At 31.5% G+C, this 21,369-nt stretch overlaps 1 protein-coding gene across 1 annotated transcript in view; it reads left to right on the top strand.

The window, feature by feature from the left end:
* The first annotated feature begins 2,506 nt into the window (after positions 1-2,506).
* The window catches only part of LOC107443823 (apolipoprotein B-100), a 93,964-nt gene continuing 75,101 nt past the window's right edge, over positions 2,507-21,369 (top strand). Inside the window, exons 1-5 of the mRNA XM_087166510.1 lie at positions 2,507-2,684; positions 5,518-5,556; positions 10,119-10,293; positions 11,956-12,109; positions 16,714-16,860. Of these exons, the coding sequence (XP_087022636.1) occupies positions 2,630-2,684; positions 5,518-5,556; positions 10,119-10,293; positions 11,956-12,109; positions 16,714-16,860 (570 nt within the window). The 5' untranslated portion in view covers positions 2,507-2,629. The remainder of the gene's footprint in view (positions 2,685-5,517; positions 5,557-10,118; positions 10,294-11,955; positions 12,110-16,713; positions 16,861-21,369) is intronic.

The following is a 21,369-nucleotide window of genomic DNA, read 5'->3' as shown; positions in this document are numbered from 1 at the left end:
TTTTAAAAACCAATGAATGGACGTATCAACATCGAGTCTCGAAACATGCTAAATAATTCGAGCAGAGGATATTTTAGGTTACACAAAAATGTACTGTCTTTGTATAAACATATCTTTTTCTAATCTATAGGTTTCTAAACGTTTTAAAGAACAGTTCAAAAGATTTTACATCTTATTACGATTATTTAATAATTGGGCGGCATATATATATATATATATATATATATATATATATATATATATATAAGTTCAAAATGAAGAATAAAACAAAGATAAATTATAGACATATGAAAAAAAAGGGGGGGGGGGATAATAAGTAAAAAATAACAAACAACAGTTTATATAATACATATATATTAAAAAAAAAAAAAAGGATGAAATTTTATTTAAAAAACCGGAAAAATAAAACCGAGAAAAAAAGAGATATAATCTTTTCTTCAGCCCACACGATTATATCCGCAAAACAGAGTGCCGCAAAACAAAGCACTCTGTTGCAAAAGCAAAATTTTATTCAAAAGCAATAAATGATACATAACAATTAAAAAATTGTTTAATCAAACAAGAACTGTAATCGTCTTATCTGCTGTCCAAATCTGCTTATAACTTTTTCAATGAATTCTGAGTCATCTTTGATTCTTTTCTTACGCACACTGAGCATGCTCAAACTTGGCAGATATCAAAGCTATATTTTAAAACTTCATTTTATAAAATATAAATAATATTATATTTTCTATTAGTTATTTAGTTTAACAAAGGTGTATAACATAAACTGACATCTCACAACTGTAAAACTTCATCAACACAATAAATACCAATGTTAAGCTCGCACAAACACGTTAGTATACGAAACTACTGTTAGTAGTAATGTGTGTTTCAAAGTCAGTAGGTAAGCCTGCGCCATCAGTACAGTTTCTCGTGAAGTACAAGAAATTCGTACGTTTTTTTTAAATATCTTAACAATGAAGAAATGTATCTTGAAAAAAATTAACAGATGAAAGTATATGTAATAACAAAACAAAATGTAATAACAGAACATTTAAAAAATATAAAAAAAATCTTTTTTTTTTGGGGGGGGGGAGTAGTTTGTTAGAGGGTTGCACCCCCTTTTATATTATTCTGCCGGCGCCCTTGTATTGCTTTTACTCGGAGGAAACTAGTTTGCATTTGTTGACGCTGCTGTATCAATTGGGGTTAACATTGTGATGCAATACGTTAAAAATAAACACAAATGGGAAAGTATATAAAAAATCTTCCGAATAAAAACCCATTACATGTATGTTTAAATATAAAAGTATTGCCTATAACTCGTGCAAATCATGTCATTATTAAAAAACTACAGTACGTCTAATCATTTGATCTTAATTTATTATAATATACTAATATAATACCTGATATAATAAATATTCTATATTTATATATCGTTTAATTTATCCAATAGTCGAATTTATATCATATATCGTCCAATTTAGCCATTTCATACAGGAACGTAAACAAGTGCTAACAGCGTCAAAACAATACAACCGTATGACTTGATAATTAAGATTTTTCATCGGAGTGCGTCTAAATAATTTGGTCTGGGACATTTAAAGTCATTAAGACACCATCTTAGTATGGGAAAATCAATGGTTATTAAGGTGGTTTTTGCACATGGTTACAAAAATGACATGTCTAATATTACACACACATATTATAATTGTTTCCCCGAAGTGGGTGTAATATGAAGAGTTGTGTAGTCAGCGGTCGATTAGAAACAACCGGATCTCTGGTGTTGATGTTGTGATCTGGAACTAATGATTTTTCGATTTAATGAGTTACCAACTCAGCTACTTTCTTGTAAAAGGTATCCTCGGAAAGATGACTCCCTCCCCCTTCAACTCCTTCTTGTTGCGGAAAGCTTCATTTTGGAAGAGTTAAAACTTAATAATAAAGTGTATTTAAATATTAAATTTACATTCAAGAGATTCGAAAACCCATATTAATTTGTTCAAACATCGCAACTATATCAAATTACTAAAACAAGTAATATTAAAAAAAAAAATCAATTCCTATTTAGATCAACAAAGAAATAATTTATTTTAGTTACTTTTTATTTAATAATTACTATTTTTTCTCTAATATGAAACTGAAATTAATTAATTAAATTTAATGAATGAATTAATATTTGAAAAAAAAATGTATTAATATCAAGTGTCTTCCACTAAAATAAAATATTATTGTATTTAAAAAAAAAAAAATATATATATATATATATATATAAAGATTAACATAAACACCTTCATTTTCATTGCGGTAAGCAGTTAATTAAACTTTAACGTTGAAAACTAAACGTTAAAATTCCAAGTCAGAAAAAAACTACTCTAACGTCATACAAATTAAAAAAAAAAAAAAAACACCCGCTAGGGAGGAGATGGAAAAAAGTTCTTCAAGTGACCTTGAACTATTCTTGATAACGCTACCCCCACCCCCCTTCATCATCAGAATGCTCGTCCCGTCTCACCTCTGATGTAAAACGAGGGTTATAGAAGTAGCGATAACATTTTAACTTATCAATGATATATATGTTCAATATGTTAAAGAGGTATTTTTTTAACCTGAGGCAGCAGCAGTAGATGAAATCAGGTCATACAACATGGAGCATCTTCGCTTGCTCTTCGCAATCTGCATACTCATTCTTTGTCGAACAGGTGACAAAATCTTCTTATAATTTCATCTTTTTCTACTCATAAGCAAAAATATTTTTTTTAAAAAAATAATAATTATTTAAGGATTGTTACAAGTAATGTTTTCCACTTTTTATTAAAAAGGGACGATAAATGCCTTATCTATTACAGCGATTTTCGACTATTTTTTTCGAACACATTCCCGTGTTATTTAGAGTTTTCGGGTGTTTTGAACAAAAGCATAAATACGCAACGATATACCCATACTGTTACGATCTAAAAAAAAATATCGAATGACACTTTGCTTATTGAATAAGCTTTTTACAAAGAAACTTTTCATGTCAGATTCTGTTTCTACTTTTCCATTTGTAAATCAGAAGAAAAATGTGTGTGTGTGTTCATTTGCACCTAGAGTAAGGCACGAATTTCCTATTGCTGGAAAAGTCTTCAGAATGCCATTCCTGAAATAATTTGAAAACAATTCTTCAGTATTTAAAAATTCGTGGTTTACACAAGGCTCACTTAAACTTTTTTTTTCTTCCTCTAAACTTAAAATGACATCTGTAGGTGATAAAGAATTTGAAAGGAAGGGTTTCTCTTTTGGTATAGCGTCTTCTTAAGAAGCCAACCAAACCGTTGAAGGATGTATTACTAAATATGATTTTAATCCGCATTGTTTCATTTTCACAAATAAACTGACGGACTGGACTTGGGACCCTCTTTCGATGCATGCGAGATATTAGGCCGTCACAATTGGAATTATAATGCGTGCAGTATTTTTTATTCTCTATTCATTTTTTTCTGACAAAATTATGCTAAAATAGTTCGGCCATCAACAATTTATTTTTATGCAATTAACATTACAAGAAATGCTTAATATGATCCAAATCGCTTTTCATCCATTTAAACTCAAAGTTCTATGACTGAAAATCGTCTGCAGATTTGAAAACGATATTCCCGATAAACGACGAAAAGTAACTGCAATAACGTAAGAGTTGTTTAAAAAAAATCTGAGTTTGTATTTTTAAAATTACTTCCTCAAGACCGCATCATTTTTAATACTTTGAAGTATCGAGGAAAAATTTAATATTCTAAAAATTATGAAGCGTTATTTCTCCTAATCTAATAAAGCGACTCCTTTATTTTCTACCTTGTTTGGAAGGTATTGTGTTCTCTAATATTACTATCATCAAAAGTGCTTTTAGTACAAAAAAATAAAGTATCAAGAAAACAAAAATTTAAATTAGAATACAATGAATACGATGGCGAATGTTGAGCCTGAATAAAAGCCGGATGAAGTAAGTGCTGATAATAATGGAGACTGCAAATATGCTATTTATTTAGCACTAAACTATTAAGTTTTGTTAATCAGACGCAAAACGAATCTTCTTAGTTGAACAAGTTATACAAAAAGTCAATTCCTACTTAGATGTACAAAGAAATTTTTTTATTTTAGTTACTTTTTATTAAATAATTAAAAAAATTTCTCCCTTATAAGACTAAAATTAATTATAATTAAATTTATTTATGAAATAATATTTGGAAAAAAATTGTATTAACTTCAATTATCATCCACTATAAGTTTTATAAAAATGTAGTTGAACTTAAGGGGATGAATAAAAAGTATTTTATTAACGTTGGAAATTGATTATTAAAAACGTTGTTCAAATATTCAATAATCAACGTTATCTAACGTTGATTATTAAAAATTTGAACAAGATATAGGGAGTGTGTGAAACTAATAGTAGGAAATGAACAAAAAAAAAAAAAAAAGATCGTGGAATCAGCTAACTATAGAACTATAAATTTGGTGATGTGGACAGCATGTGCTACCACATAATGTTCTTTATTGAATTTATCTGACACAGCGAGTATAAAATTATTCTATATTTAAATGTGCTCGAAAAAAATTATTCTTTTGTTCAGCTAGAACTATAAGTTCGAAATTATCAACTCCCTAACCAGACAATCCTCGAATCAACTAAACCAGCCTATCCTAGGATTACCTAAGCCAGTCAATCCTAGGACAACTAAACCGGACAATCCTTGGATTACCAGGCCATCCTAGGATTTCCTTAAACAGCCAATTCCGTCAAAAAACGGAATAATCCATCTTGTATTTATGCTATTTCCTATTAATTGTTTACGTGAATTTAAGATTGTGAATTGATTTTCTTTAAATACCAGTGAATACGGGAAATGAATCAATTTGTTAATGTTTATAAACCTACAACTTGCCGTTATCGACAGTCACCATTTTGTTTTTATTCTTTTTAAATTATTTGTTTCCAGTATCTACTGATTTAATGTAATGTGAGGATTTTTTTTTTCCATCTTGACTAGCGAAACGAAGAATATTCTTCTTTGACAATGTGTACTCATTAGAATAATTTTTAAACCGTCGTTGAACAGCCGACCCAATTTTTTGGGTTAAAGACTAGTAATCTTCAACTCTGTAGCCTTGTCATTTTGAACCCGATCCAGAAGACAAGGGAACTCCTGGATCGAGTATTGGGTGAAATTTGCCTTTGTGGAGGACTTTTCGATGGAACTAACCCACATTTACGTTACATGGTGGGGAAAACCATGACGACCTTCCATTGTTACCCTGACGGCAACGGGACTCTAACCCATTATCCGTCTACCACTGAGGATATTAAACGTCAGCACTGTGGTCGGTGCAAGCCGGATGAGGAATTTGCCGGGATTCGAACCCGGCTTACGTCATCCTCTATCCCCTGAGCCATCACGTCTCTTAATTAGAATAATTGCGAAATTAAACACGATGGACATTTTTTTAAATAAATAAATGATTAACCAACCGTAAAAAAAAATAATAATTGCTGTTTCATTTCAGAAGTTTGCCAAAGTAACGCTTGCCCAACACATGATAAAGGTAAGATTCTTCCTACTGCAGTATTTTCCTATGCTTTTTAATAAATATTATAGTTTTACTATAAAGACATTTTATTCCGTCTACTGATATTAATAAAAGTAACGTTTAAAACTATTTGAAATTCTCAGATGAATGTCGCCAATCTAATTTTTATGAATCTTAATCGACTAATATTTATTGCGTGATATGAAAAGAGAATTTCTTTGCTTCTAAGAATTCTTAAATGACAATAAAATTTTCCGCATTATTTATTTAAAACACACCTGATTATTTATAGAAACAAACTGACTACATCTGCTGCAGTCGAAAGATATATTTCAATTTTAAAAATATCTTGAGAACTAAGCTCAATAAAATAGCTAACTCAGTTTTGAGTCTGAGAACTCCTTGTAATCTTGAATCGAGGTCGAGGAAGACTTTGAGTATTGCAATATTCTTCTTTGTGTACTCATTTGAGTAATAGCAAGATTAAACATGCTTTCTTATAACCCGACAGTAAAGAGATTCAAACCGTAATGTCATCAGCCAACACCCTAGTATCTGTTAAAAATTATTGGAGGAATTCTTCATACAATAAATAGTACTTCCCATTCTGAATAGGAAAAAATGAATTTTAAATTGAGTGATTTTTTTTCATTTGTGCTTTATTCCCACGGATATGTCTTTTCCCCAACATTTTAAACAAGTAACCCCGAATTTGTTACACATAATTGCGCTTGCATATAGATATAAGAAAAAAATTACAGAATAATGAAAAAAGTTATTTAAAATAAATAAAGATCGAAGAAAACGATATAATCTTTTCATCAGCTCACACGATTATATCCGCAAAAAGAAGCACTCCTTTTCGCGGATATAATCGTGTTAGCTGATATAGAAATTTTACTTTTTTTCCTGATTTTTAATAATTTTTTAAAAAAAGTTATTTTCTTCTTTTCCTTTTTCATTATTCTGTAATTTTTTCCATGTTTTCTTTACATTTTGAACTAATTTTTTATGAGTTCTATCTACTTGCAGCTTATGCGCAGTAAGTAAAACTTATTGATTTTCTTAATTTTTCTTCGTTTTTCTCTTTTTGTCCTTTTTGTATCTATTGCGTGTTGTGGTTTAGGTCGCTCGGTATTCAAAGATATATATATATATATATATATATATATATATATATATATATATATATATATCTTTGAATACCGAGCGACCTAAACCGCAACACGCCCAGAATACCGCAAACGCCCGAAGTTGGAAAACAGGTAGCAAAAAGTTCCTACCCCCAGCTTTACTATGGAATGTCTGATGTTCTTCTTATTCACCTGCGGAAATATCCCCAAAATAGGTTTTCAAAGGGAAGAAAAACATTATTTGAAGCAAGAATATCGCTAACGTGGCAAGATTTATAAAATGTTAATAAATGCTTTCATTTGTTTTTAAAATTTTATTATTTATATAGAAAATTATGTATGTAATTCCATGCAATCAAGTTATAAAATTTCTAAATGAAGCATTTAAATTGGAAATGATGTTCTCACACAAATAAAATCCTTTTTTTCGTCGTAAAATAAAAACTAATATAATTCAATAACCTAAATGATTGAAAAATAAACTTTTAATTTCTTAGGAACCAACATTTAAAATTAACATCAGTCATTAAGGAGAAATTAATTCGGTGATAGTATTAAAAATATTCATTCAACCTAAATGTGTGTCTTATTACAATTTGAAATAAGATAAACTTTTCCTTTTATTTAATAAAGCTCTGAAAATATTAAAAATTTTATCCCCAGAAACTAATCATTTCACCCCTAGGTATAAAAAAATATTTTTCACTTTAGCCTACACTAAATTCATTTCAGGGAAATTTTCATTTGTAAATAATATTCCTTCTAGCGCTGCACCATAAAAGATTTTGCAAACTTGTACAAAAAATGCTGAAAAACTATTTTAACAATAATATTTTACTTACAATATTTCTATATAAATTTTAAAAAATCAAAAAGTACAATTTTTTTGAAATCTGAATGTTAAAAGAAATAATAATAAATAAATGTATTTGTTATAAGGGTCTTGTAAATAATCTAAATCGTTTAACTAATTTTTAACTATTTGAAAGTAAACGAATCGAAATAGATGCCAAATTTTGTATCTGTCTTACCATAATTTATATAAAAATATTTTAGTTTTTGGATTCCAAGTATGATTTTTAATGAGCCCTCATTATACGTAGTAATTTGTAGAAATAAAAACATTTCATTGAATAAAATAAAAGTATTGTCAGAATACTTTTATAGTATTTCAGAAAAATTCCTTAAGCTGCAATTTTTATATTTATTAAAATCTGTTGTTCAATATTTTTTCGATGAATATCTTATCTTGTTTTTTGAAGCATCCATTTTTGCTGCAAATTTTTAAAATATTGTCGTTAAAAATAAAAATTAAAATACAATAAATATGGGTAATTAAGTAAATTGATTAAAAAAATTATATTCATAATAAAAACAATAAAACTGCATTTAAATTTTAATGAATAATTGCTAATCATTAGACAAAAGTAAGTTTATGTATAATTTAATAAAAATCTATTCATTGAAAAATTATCTTAAATTAAAAAAGTGACTTATATATATATATATATACTTATAATCTGAAAATTTTTATTTACTTATTATTATTATTTTTTAATTTCATTTTTAAAAACTTTTAATGACTATATGTAATAATCTATATTCAACTACTATATTTAATGCATAATTTTTTAACCTCCGATCCCGTCGTTAATCAGCCAGACAGCTATTCTTTACGCATGCTAGCGAACACAATTACTATTTCAACTCTGCCTTCTAGATTCAGATTTATCTTTCTGTCACTTGTAATTATTTCTTTTTGAGTATGAGACTAAAAATTTCTGCATTTTACTGAAGAGTCGGAAATTGGCATTTGTTTATCGACATATGGTGCAGTATACATGTGTGTGGTGACAAGAAATTTCTTTGAAAAAAAAAGAGGAATATAAAAGAAATTTCTTACACTACCACACCATAATTTTGATGACAAAGATATCAGTCCCAACTTCAAGTAAAAATAGAGAAAATCTACGATATGACATGTTATTTTTCATATTACAATAGCCTTTAGAAGCTATGCTGATAACGCTTATATTCTGCAGGAATGAATAAGTAACTTGTAATATATCTTGGTGGTCTGACAGATGAATATAGAACATTCATTATGATGGAAAGAATAAGTTTATGAGAAATTACAGTTAACTACCGATTATCTTCCAGCAAAGAATCCCCTTCATAGGAAGATAACGTTTAAAATTGAAAATAAATCAATTCATGGAGATTTAACTATTTTAAGAGCCAACTCATTCTCCACTAATAAACATTCGTGTTCTCAGACCACGGATGTTAACGATTAATTAAAAAATGGGTCGTTGCAGCTTCAAGTGCAATACCTAAGTAATAACAAGCATTGAAAAGGTGAAAATAGCGAGGCATTCATAAACAACAAGACAACGTGAATTATGATTTACAACTGTGGAACTACAAATGCAGAATAAAGTTCAAATTTCAAAGAATAGTTACGGTACCTATCAAAGCAGTTTCTTCTGAATCCTATTGTTATAAATATAAAAACCATTTTGTAAGGCATCAAAACCTGCGATCTAATTTTTAAAAAATAATGTTTACCTATTTATTTTATATTTAAAAATAGAATTATAACTAATTGTATTTAGTAATCTTTCAGTCTTGTAGAAAAACTAATAATATATTTTAAGATTACTGTTTGTTTGTTTTTCTAAAAACACTGCAAATTTCTAGCAGTTCATTATTTTGAACAATTGATATATTTTTAAAGACACAATAACTCAGTAATTTAATGTTTTTTTAAAAAAAAATTTGACACCATTACTCTAGTATTTTCTTCCAGTGACTTTCAAGTCATGTATTGGCTCCCAAATTCACCTGACCTTAATCCAATAGAGCATTTGTGGTCCGACTTGGAAAACCAAATTCGTGCTGCCACGCTACCCCCTCGCAATGTGAGGGAATTGCAGGACCAGTTGGTGAGCGCTTGGTACCAGATACACTCTATGATCAGCACCTTATGGAATCAATGCCATGGCGGGTGATAGCAGTCTTGAGGGCTAAAGGTGGTCCTACATGTTATTAGCTGGGTGGTCATAATGTAATGGCTCTTCGGTGCGTATATATATATATATATATATATATATATATATATATATATATATATATATATATATATATATATATATATATATATATATATATATATATATATATATATATATATATATATATATATATATTAAAAAAAGATACATTTTCAATATATACGTAGTAAAAATATAGTAAAAACATAGAAAACATTAAAGATTGATGCGAAGAGAAGAAGAAAAATTATTGAAATGAAATATTGAAAATTAATAATAATATTCAATATTAAAAATTTATTACTTTACTCAATTTTCTTCATTTTTCTCTATTTTCTTTTTATCCTTTTTGTCTTTATTGTGCCATATATATGATTGAAATATTTCTCAGACAGCCTACTTCAGCCACATCATGAATACACTTACTACTTAAAAAGTGAAACTGTTGAAGGAGAGAGAAGGGAGTGTATGGTGGAGGTGTCTCACTCTTCCGAATGTTTCTACACTCTTCAGCTAAGCAACTGCAACTCCTCCATAGAACACGATGATCCTTCATCATTATCAAGGTATACTTCTTTTGACACAAGGAACTTTATCAAAATTACTATACCATACCTTGCACAAAGATGTAAGCAATCTATAATGCTAAAAAAAAAATTCGGTAATATTTTTCGTAATGTAATGGCTCTTCGGTGCGTATATATATATATATATATATATATATATATATATATATATATATATATATATATATATATATATATATATATATATATATATATATATATATATATATATATATATATATATATATAAGTTCAAAATGAAGAATAAAACAAAGAAGAATTATAGACATATGAAAAAAAGGGGGTGGGAAATAATAAGTAAAAAAACAACAAACAAAATTTTATTTAAAAAAAAAAAAAAAAAAAGTGAAATGATAATTAAAAAACCGGAAAAAAAGCAGGAAAAAAAAGATATAATCTTTTCTTCAGCCCACACGATTATATCCGCAAAACAGAGTGCTTTCTGATATTGTATCAATAAAGCCAAAGCAAAATATATTAATACAATAGTGTGAGGAGCACTCAAAAAATTTTTTTTTATAAAATAACTACATAAAAATAGATCATAAAAAGTAAATATAACATGTAAAAACAGATAATAAAATAAAATAAAAAGAAAAAATAAAATAAAAATAAAAAACATTAAAAAGGGGGGACTATAAAGCGAGTAGCAAAACAACTTACATGGACAGTTATTTTTCAAGAATGATTTAAAAATGTTTTCGCAGAAAGATTGCCAGATTACAAAATATGAAAACAAAAGCGCAAATTGAGTGTAACAAAAGGGTTCTAAAGTGTCGTTCTTACTGCACTGCTGAAGTGATTTGTTATTCTGAGTTTTGATTTGTTAGTTACCAAGGATGGGCCCGAAATGGATGTGCACAAGGTAATATTATACTGGATAATTTTAAAAATTGATCATAAATAGTTTTAGAAGATAGATGTATATATATAGATGTATATATATATATATATATATATATATATATATATATATATATATATATATATATATATATATATATATATATATTAAAAAAAGATACATATATCTACATGTCACATCTCGAGAACTTTATAAGCGAATTAAAAAAAAATTTGCAAAAAATTGTAAAATTCCTTTATTCAAATTTCATTCAAAAAAATAACTTTTATTAAATATATATTATTTTTTAGTATAGTCAAAAAAAATTCGAATTGTAAGGTTAAAAAAAAATTGCGTTATTTTGAAGAAGATAGTTTTGTATGGTGAAATTCAAAATGTGAGCGAAATCGTTGGACTGGTTTCTGAGAAATTGAATTATAAAAAGGTCAGATATTCGAAAACAAAACAATCTTCAACTTTTTTTTTTTCATTTTATAATCGTCGTTCAACAGCCGACCCAATTTTTTCAGTTTTCAACTACTCATGTTCAATTCAGGTAGCCTTGTCATTTTGAATCCAATCCGGAAGACGAGGGAACTTCTGGATCAAGTATTGGGAGAAATTTGTCTTCGTGGAATTTTTTATGATAAAACTAACACCTGCTTGTTATCCTGTTGCAGCAAACTTTGGCGAAGAATTTGTTTGACTCGGCCTTACGTTTTTGAGAGATTTTTTGAAACAAAACTTTTTAAGTAACTCATCAAAGAAAGTGAACGCTTAAAAATTCTCTCTTTCAGGTATCCTATATTATTTTCCCTTTCGGAAGGAAATGTACCATTCATGTTCACTCATGAGGATGATCCCATCCGCATCCTGAACATCAAGAGAGCAGTCCTCTCATCTTTCATCCTCAAGGCATCTTACTTCACATCTTCAGACACTCAGCAAAAGGTTTGTAATCATATTTCCTGATGGTCATTTTTTCCTTCCAAAATATGTCGCTAAATTTTATACAGGGTGGTCCCGAATTCATGGTACAAACTTTAATGGTAGGTACAGGACATTGTAACAATGATTTATTGTATAGGAATGTATAGTCGCAAGTGACGCGGTGAGGCGTAAACAGGGGAAAGAAAAGGAAAGAGAAATGGAGTGATCGGTTGGTATCATTGCCGGTAGAGGGCAGTAGTGTGCAGTTTGGTGCTCGATGGATTGGGCGTGGTGAACCAATCCCTTGGCCACCCCGATCTCCCGATTTATCGAGCCTCGATTACTTTTTATGGGGACATCTAAAGCATCTTGTTTATGAGACTCCAGTTGACTCAGATGAGGATCTCGTCGCTCGCATATCTGTAGCTGCTGCAGGTGTGCGTGAAATACCAGGCATCTTTGAACGTGTACGCCAATGGCTCCACCGACGTTGTCAAGCATGTATCGATTCTGGTGGACGCAATTTTGAACACTTAGTGTAAACATGACACTTGTCAACAACGCTTTCAATAAAATCTTTGTTTTTCCTTTCGGCCGTTATTTCTCCAGTTTACGCCTCACCACGTCACTTGCGACTATACATTCCTATACAATAAATCATTGTTACAATGTCCTGTACCTACCATTGAAGTTTGTACCATGAATTCGGGACCACCCTGTATAAACGCGCTATTGTGAACTGTCTGTGCTAAGTGCTTGTGAAAAGTGCTTATTTTGATTTACTTTTTTTAAGAGCCCTTAAAAGTGCTTTTTTTATTCGGGGTTTGTAAAAAGTGATTAATTTTCTATTTTTTAAAATGAGATTTTTTCTTTGCCGGTTCGATTTTCGTTCTAAATTACAAAAAATGCATGATTTTTCTCAATTTTCTCTGTAATATTTATCGGAAACTATGTAAAGTAACTATGTATGATTATGTAAAGTTTTTTAAAATGTTCTTTTGATTTTATGTGTATAAATTTAGAATTTTAAACAATAGACAAAAATAATTTTTTTTACAGTCAGATCGTAATTATGATTTTTTTTTTCGGAAAGCGATTAAAAATATTTTTGAGTGCTTCAAAAGTATTTAAAATGTGCTTATTTTTTGTTGAAAAATCTGGCTACGCATCCTGTTTATAAACTATAATATCCAATATGTTTGAAAAAGATATTTTTTTAGCACATCACAATACTAATGTTGAAGATCGCAATAGTACGTAAATAGCTTAATAAATAAATAGCTTAATAAATTATTAGCTAACGCAATATGTCAATGAAGTTTCCCTACCGCCAATTTCTTTCTATAACGAAATTGGAATGCTAAATAACATTCAAAATATTTTTCATAGTAGTTTACCCAATAACAATTTTTTTCAGACATTTTTCTTTTCGTCATTTTTTATATACATCTTTCATGATTTCCGCCACTTTTTTTTTTCTTAAGAAAATGGCATTTATTCGTTGTAATTTCCGCGCATTCTCTCATTGGTTTTTGAAATCACTCACTTTATTTTATTCCTTCAAAATGATTCATTTTAAACACTCCTTTATTAAGTGTGTTACTAATTATTGTAATTATATGCTTAGCGTTTTTTTGTATTATGTTTTTGCAAAAAGGAGGGCACTCTAAACGAATGAAGAATTTCTTAGTTGTTGACTATAAAGAGAATGAGCTAACATTGAGCGGAACCACTAGAAGCATTCTATAGCGGGATTATTTATTTGATAACATAGTGCGTAGAGTTTTTAAAAAGGGCTTGAAAGTGCTTTTTTTCAGTGGTGTTTTTAAAAAGTGCTTTATATTGTGGCGTAACTACCACTGCGAAAATTAAACTTCAATTCACTGATATATGAGACATACTAACTTGATTCAACAACGGGGTACCTTTTGATAGATGAAGGTTGGCATGGTCGATAACCCCGCCCCACATTGGTGACCCGGACGTGATTTGATCACGCAGTAACGCCTACTTCGATGGATGATTCACATTGAACAGTTGACTTGCTACTGGTGATAGCGGCATCAGCCCCCTCCTCACTCTGTTGCTGCTCAGTCTCGTCTCGAAGATACACACAACGTCGGCCAGTATACACTCGACTGCTAAAGGCAACACAGGAGCGACCACGTCTGTGAAGTTAATACACCTCTCACATTCAGCACTCAAAAACCCGGTGATCTTAATTCCAGCTCTCCCGGTCTTTCACAAGTGCAGCAACTAAGTGGAAACCGTTCATCGAATTCTATCTCTGATAAAATTCTGGTGGGGGAGTATTGTGGCGTAACTACCACTACGAAAATTAAACATTAATTCACTGGTATATAAGACATGCTAACTTGATTCAATCACGAGATATCTTTTGATAGATGGAGGTTGGCATGGTCGATAACTCCGCCCGCATAATATCAATTTTCGCTACGTGTAATGCAAAAACGTGGTTTTGAAATTGTTTTATTCAACGTTTTCACAATTCATTCCACCACAATTCATTTCGGCGTACCATTGGTCTTTAGCGTATGAAAGCGCCAATCATTTTACATATTTGATGAAATATTTGCGAGTCCGCAAGTGTGTCTGCTGAGATGAGATTCTAGCACTCTCATGTGAAACTCTGCTGCATTCTCAATTTCAGACTTCATATTCTACCCTCTGATATCGAACAGAAAAATCTTTCGATCTTCTTATGGTGGCTAATATAATCAAGAAAAGAGTTCTTTATCTGAAAATAGTTATTTAATCATGATCATGTAAAATCTTTGAAAATTATTTTGCATTTTATTAACACTAGAAAGACTGAAAATTAGTATATACCTATATTGCCCAAAAGCAGTCAAAATGACTGCATTGTGAATGAGTAAATAAATTTGTTTAAAATTAATCTTTAAATTTTTTTTGTTATTTACAGTTACATAACAAGTTATTAATAAATATTAGCAGTAAAAAAAGTTATATATTGTTCAGAATTCTAAGAAATTGTGTCATTATATACACCAATGTTTTTCTAATTGAAATTAAAAATAGTCAAAATGACTTCCTTAGGCAATCTAGTGTAATCTAAACTGCTGTTTGTAGAAAATGCAACACCATGAAAGAATCATCAGAATCAAATGAAATTTAATGCAGAAACGACTTGTACTGATACAAATAAATGATGAAATTTTCAAAACAAAAGAAACAAATTAAGCGTCCGAAATCAGTATTTGGTGCAGCCACCACGCGCTGCAATAAGTGCTGCTATACGACGTGGCATGGAGTCAAACAGATGTTGAATATCTGCTTGAGGAAGAGAATTCCATATCGCTTGTATGCGCAACCAAAGTTCGTCTTTGGAAACTGCAGGACGCGGATCACGAGTGAGACGCCGACCAACCATATCCCACACGTGCTCAATAGGCGACATATCCGGCGAATAAGCAGGCCAAGGAAGAAGTTGCATGCGTTGTGCTGAACAGAAGTCTCTAACAGTCCGCGCAACATGTGGGCGTGCATTATCCTGCTGAAAGATAGCTCCAGGGATGCCTTGAAGGAAAGGAACGACTTCGGGCTGTAGCACTTCACGGACATATCTGTTGCTATTGAGATTACCCTCAATTCGTATCAAATTGGATCGTCCATGATACGAAATCGCACCCCAGACCATAACTCCGGGTGTTCGACCACTATGTCGTTCAATAATACACTCAGGAAGGCAGCGTTGACCGGCATAACGTCTAACACGAACACGGCCATCATGGGTCCACAAATTGAAGCGTGATTCATCTGAAAAGACAACTTGGTGCCAATCAGCTCGCCAGTCTCTGTGCTCAAGAGCCCACTGCCGACGCAGCCGTCGATGATCCGCCGTGAGGGGAATCCTGTATAATGGCACCCTTGCACGCAATCCACGGCGCAGCAGACGACGACGAATTGACGAAGCCGACAATTGTACACCTGTAGCAGTAGACCAATGTGCTGCCAGCTGCCTGGAGGAAGCTGTGCGATCATTCACCGCCATGCGGAGCAGGTGTCGATCATCGCGCTCTGACGTCACCTTCTGTCGTCCAGTGCCTGTTTTTCGAGTTGTTCGGTGCTCGTCGGTCCACTGCTTCCAAACTCGCATCACTGTGGAACTGTTCCGCTGCATACGAGCTGCTATTGCGCGATAGGAAAATCCTCCTTCTCGAAGGCCGATTATCCTCCCTCGTTCAAACTCCGTAAGTTGCTTGAATTTCTTATTCTTCCGTCGTTGAGGCATACTCAGGTCTCACTAAACGTTTGCCACTAACAAATAATCATAGACTATTTTCAACGTCCCGCTACAGCACTTTATTTATACGCTTTCAGCATCAATTCAGAGGGCGCTGCGCGCGCCACGCACGCGCGATGGCTCTGAAACTTTATTAATTTGCATAATATCCTATAATTGACATTTGCTGCGAATTTCATTTGATTCTGATGATTCCTTCATGGTGTTGCATTTTCTACAAACAGCAGTTTAGTAATGTATATAGTGCTTAAAAATATTTTTGAGTGATTAAAAAGTACTTAAAATGTGCTTATATTTTGTTGAGAGATTTGGCCCTGGATAACTGTTTAATGTCTTATAGATGCAGACCGATGTCCACGGAGTGTGTCCACTGACAGTAATACCCCTTGACAGAGAGAGAGTGAGGGTCATAAAAGATGTGTCGCAGTGTGTCCCCCCAGGTCATTCCGTGGAACGACCCAGCGTCTCATCTTTATTCTGGGACAAGGTGGGCCAGTTTCTACTCGTACTTCAGTCCATATTTGTATTTTAAACTTTTTAAGATTACATCAAAATTATTTTATTGAATTAGGAGATACCAAAATTTTCTTTAATCCACAGATTTGGTTTCATAGATTTCATTCCACTTTATATTAGGAAGAAAAAAAGTTTTTTTTTCAACATGAACTCATAAATTCATTAATTTAATTTAGGGTTATTATTAAAATAAGTTCTTTCGTTAAAGAGATAATTTACTCACAGAGCGATTGGTAATTAATTTAACTGTACTACTTCTTTGGAATTCTAAATAATTATTTTATAGCCAATATTTAAAAGTTTCAAAAATAAATAGAGCTTGTTGAAATGTAAATATGACTTATTTAACGCCTAATACCGGTATCAAAAATTTCTTTATCCTAATATGGTGTACAGCAAGGCAATATCATGAGTTTACTTTATAGTACTGTACCGGGTTCAAAAATTTTCTAGGGTCTGGGTACCAAGTAAAAGCTGAATTTTATATCCAGCTGGTTCCGGGTAGTAGATAAAATTTAATTTACTACCCGTGTTTTTACCCCCTAATTTACTAGATTACGATTACCCCGTAAAATTATGTTTTAGCACTCGATTACTCGAGCCATCAATATAGTAATTAAGCAAAAAATACCTTTTTTTAATGAACAAGTAATTTACAAGTTATAGTTAAAGACAATCTTATACGCGTTTACATAACTTTAAGTATTTATTAAAGCATAGCTTTAAAAAAATGTAAATTCGAGAATATTAACAGAATAATAACAGACTTAGCTACAACAATAACTGCTGATTATTTTTAATAGTTAGTTATAACATTTATTAATTAACTTTTGTTAAGTGTATAAAATATTTTTTTTAAAGAAATGACTGTATATTGAATGAACTATACAAGAAAGTATGCAATGGAAGTTAGCTCTGTAATTAAATGGAAATTTTATTTCAATAGTTGGAGAAAAAAATTCTTGTCATTTAAAACCCAACTTATATTTTATAACCGTCGTTGAACAGCCGACCCAATTTTTCGGGTTTACGACTACTTATGTTCAATTCCGTAGCCTTGAAATTTGGAACCCAATCCAGAAGACAAGGGGACTCCTGAATGAAGAATTGGGAGAAAATGGGTCCGACTGTACTTGTTTTTAAATTTCTGCAAAAACTTTATTTGCTAATAAATATGTGTAGGGCCGGGATAGCCTGTTTGGTAGGGCACTGAGCCCATGCTCAAAATTTCGTGTTTTCGATCCTAGGCCAGCCGAACACTCCCCGTGTAGTCAATGGTGACTGATGCACATTAAATCTGTCGAGTTGCAAAGTCCTCTGTTCCCATAACAAATCAAACCTCTGGGGGTACTGATCCAGGAGTTTCCTTGTCTTCTGTATTAGTTCAAAATTGCAAGGCTACGGAATTGGACATTAGTCGTAGTAAGCCCAAAAATTGTGTCAGCTGTTCAGCGACAGATATACAATAAAATAAAAAAATAAGTATGAGTAATCATGCATACATTAATTTAGGCTTTCTAAAACAATAAATTCTTCCCACACCTGTAAAACTGTAGGTGGTGACTGTGTTTATTTTATGTTCAAACAAATTCATGTATACAATCTGAACCATAAGTCAGATCTCTCTTAGGAAAGTAAAAAACTTGAAATTCTTACTCTCTGGAACAATCGATATTGTATTTATACGATTGTATTACCTTTTAATTTAGAAGAACATTGTCAACATGAATTTAAGATGATGAGGGTTCAGAGGAAGGAATAAATTCAATTGTGATTTTCTTCAAAGGCCAGCGAATAGAGGAAATGAAGCCTATAATTTGCCTTTATCGAAAGTTACAATAGTCATATTGTTTTTATCCTTTTAAAAAAAATTATTTGTTTCCAGAATCTACAGATTTAATGTAATGTGAGGATTTTTTTCTTCTTTATCTTGACTAGCGAAATGAAGTATATTCTTCTTTGACAAATGCAAACGTGTACTCATTAGAATAATTTTAAAACCGTCGTTGAACAGCCGACTCAATTTTTCTGTATTAAAGACTAATGTTCAACTCCATACTCTTGTCATTTTGAACCCGATCCAGAAGACTAGGGAACTCCTGGATCGAGTATGGGAGAGATTTGCCTTCGTGGAGGACTTTTTGATGGAACTAACCCGCATTTGTGTCACATGGAGAGGGAAACCGCGAAAACATCCCACAGTTAACTTGGCGGTAAGGGGACCCATTATCCGTTTTCCACTGAGGATATTTTACGTCAGCACTGTGGAGGCAGGATGTGAAATTCGTATTGCTGGGGTCCGGATCACCACATTGGAAGGCTCTGTCCCCTGAGCCATCACTGCTCTAACTTAGGAAAAATCTGTTGGAGAAATATTTATAGTTCTCAAAACAGCATTTTTGAGAACCGAAAATAAGTTATTTTTAAGACTGCATTTTGCACAAGTTTTGAGCTATACTCGATTCATGGGACTATCTTTGTGTCTCAGAGTACATTTTTAGAAATCATTATGAGGTATTAAAATACGGTTAAATATTATCAAATTGAGCCCTTTGTTTGGTAAATGTGTTGAAATAATACGGTTTTGTGCTTTACCTAATTTGATGAATTTATTTACCCAATATTTCAGAATGTTTTTTCTACATCCATAAACAAACACTTTCGCAGATTTATTTTTTGCCAGTTTTATGAAAGTGTGAAAATTCTACTCATAATATTTAAAATCTAAAATAAGCGTTAAATCTGATTTTCAGCGAGGCTGTTGTCGATTTGTGAAAAAGGAATTCTGTTTTTGTAGGTAGGTAGGTAATTTATTTATGCAGATGCTGCATAATGGGCTACTGGCGACGGTCTGGGAAGCATCAATGAGAATGATCCGAAGACATGCCATCACAATTTCGAGTCTCTGCAGAGGGGATGGCTCCCCTGGTTTAGTAGCCCGACGATCTGTGCGTGAAGTCGAGCACTTTACTGTAGAACAATTTAACGAGGAACCATACCGCGCACCCTCGGTTCCTACGTAGGCCGATCAAAGTGGTCACCCAACCGCTTACTGACAACAGCCAGTGAAGCTTGACTTCGGTGTTCTACTGGGAGCCGTGTCTTTACGATCAGCCCACTGCAGGACATTCTGTTTTTGTAAAAATATTGAGATGATATTGATAATAATAGATAATGAAAAAAAAATTGCGATTGATCAGTTATAATATATTTTGCGAAGCATTCTTTTTAAGTTTATGTATTTTTTAAGGGATTAGATAACGCACTTCACCAATTAAAAAACTTGTATAAACAACCTTCAGTGACAATGATAGAAAAACCTTTTTCTTTACTCTCTTTAAATGAAGGTAAATTATATATGAAATCAATGCGACTGTAAAATCTAGTTTTAATACATTAAAATTAGTAGTAGTAGTATTACAGTTGGATCCTGATTAAACGAATTTATAGAAACCGAAAATATTATTCGCTAATCGAGGATAATTCGTAATATCGAGAGCAAAAAAAAAAAAAACAAATTTACTATCCTTATGAAAAATCTGGAGACATCACTAATAAGCAAATACACAAAATGAATAGAAATCTCTTTCAGTTTTTATTCAGGAACTTAAAATACAACGAATGATGCATTCATTTGAAATGTTAAAGCATTTCGTGAGTAAGGTTTGTTTATTTCTTACTTTAATAAAAGTTCTTTTTTCGACGTCGGGAAGAGAAGAAATTGACATATTGGCTGCATTAGGTAAGTTTTCACTGTTCCTTGCAAAGCATCGGAAAAGGTAACAGTTTTCACTGCAGATTCATTATAATCAATTTCTGTGTCGCTATTCATTGTTTCCTATTAATCTAATTCAATAACTTCATAAAATTCGTTAAATCGCAAAATTCGTTAACAGTTTGTCAAACCAGGATTTTTTAAAACGGGATTCGTTAAATTGGGGTTCGACTGTATTTATTAATTTTATGTTTATTTTTTTATTTGCAAAACGATATTGATCTGTTCAAAATAAATAATGGTTTTCCGCTCTAAATTTGTTACCACTGAAGGTGATTTTTTTTTCATTCTATCTTCATTTAATTTATTTTGTATTTGCTATTTTCTGTTCATTCTTTCTTTCTGTATATTTTGCACTCTAATAAAAAAAATTGTTTTGCGTAAGCCAGCAGTTTTATTTTCTTTAAATAAGAATGAGTTTCAAATTGTGCTTGTTCAAATTGTTCTAATACTATGAATCGTAAGATAATTGTGTTGAGAATAAACAAATATTACCCAGCAGTGGAAAACCGGATCCGGATTATTCGAATTGTCCGACATTTGTCATTGTCCGACATTTGTCCGACATTGACACTGAACATTTGTCCGACGGGTTCAAATAATAACTGGGTACTGAAAATCTGGCAGGATACCCAGTGCATCTCTACTTTATCATCTACTTTATTTTTTAATAATAATTAAAATCAGAATCGTAATACCACGATT

Source organism: Parasteatoda tepidariorum, chromosome 6, assembly GCF_982258835.1.
Source record: "Parasteatoda tepidariorum strain Cologne lab strain chromosome 6, Ptep-v5.0, whole genome shotgun sequence".
Taxonomy (NCBI): Eukaryota; Metazoa; Arthropoda; class Arachnida; order Araneae; family Theridiidae; genus Parasteatoda; species Parasteatoda tepidariorum.
This window is presented reverse-complemented; position numbering and strand designations above follow the sequence as displayed.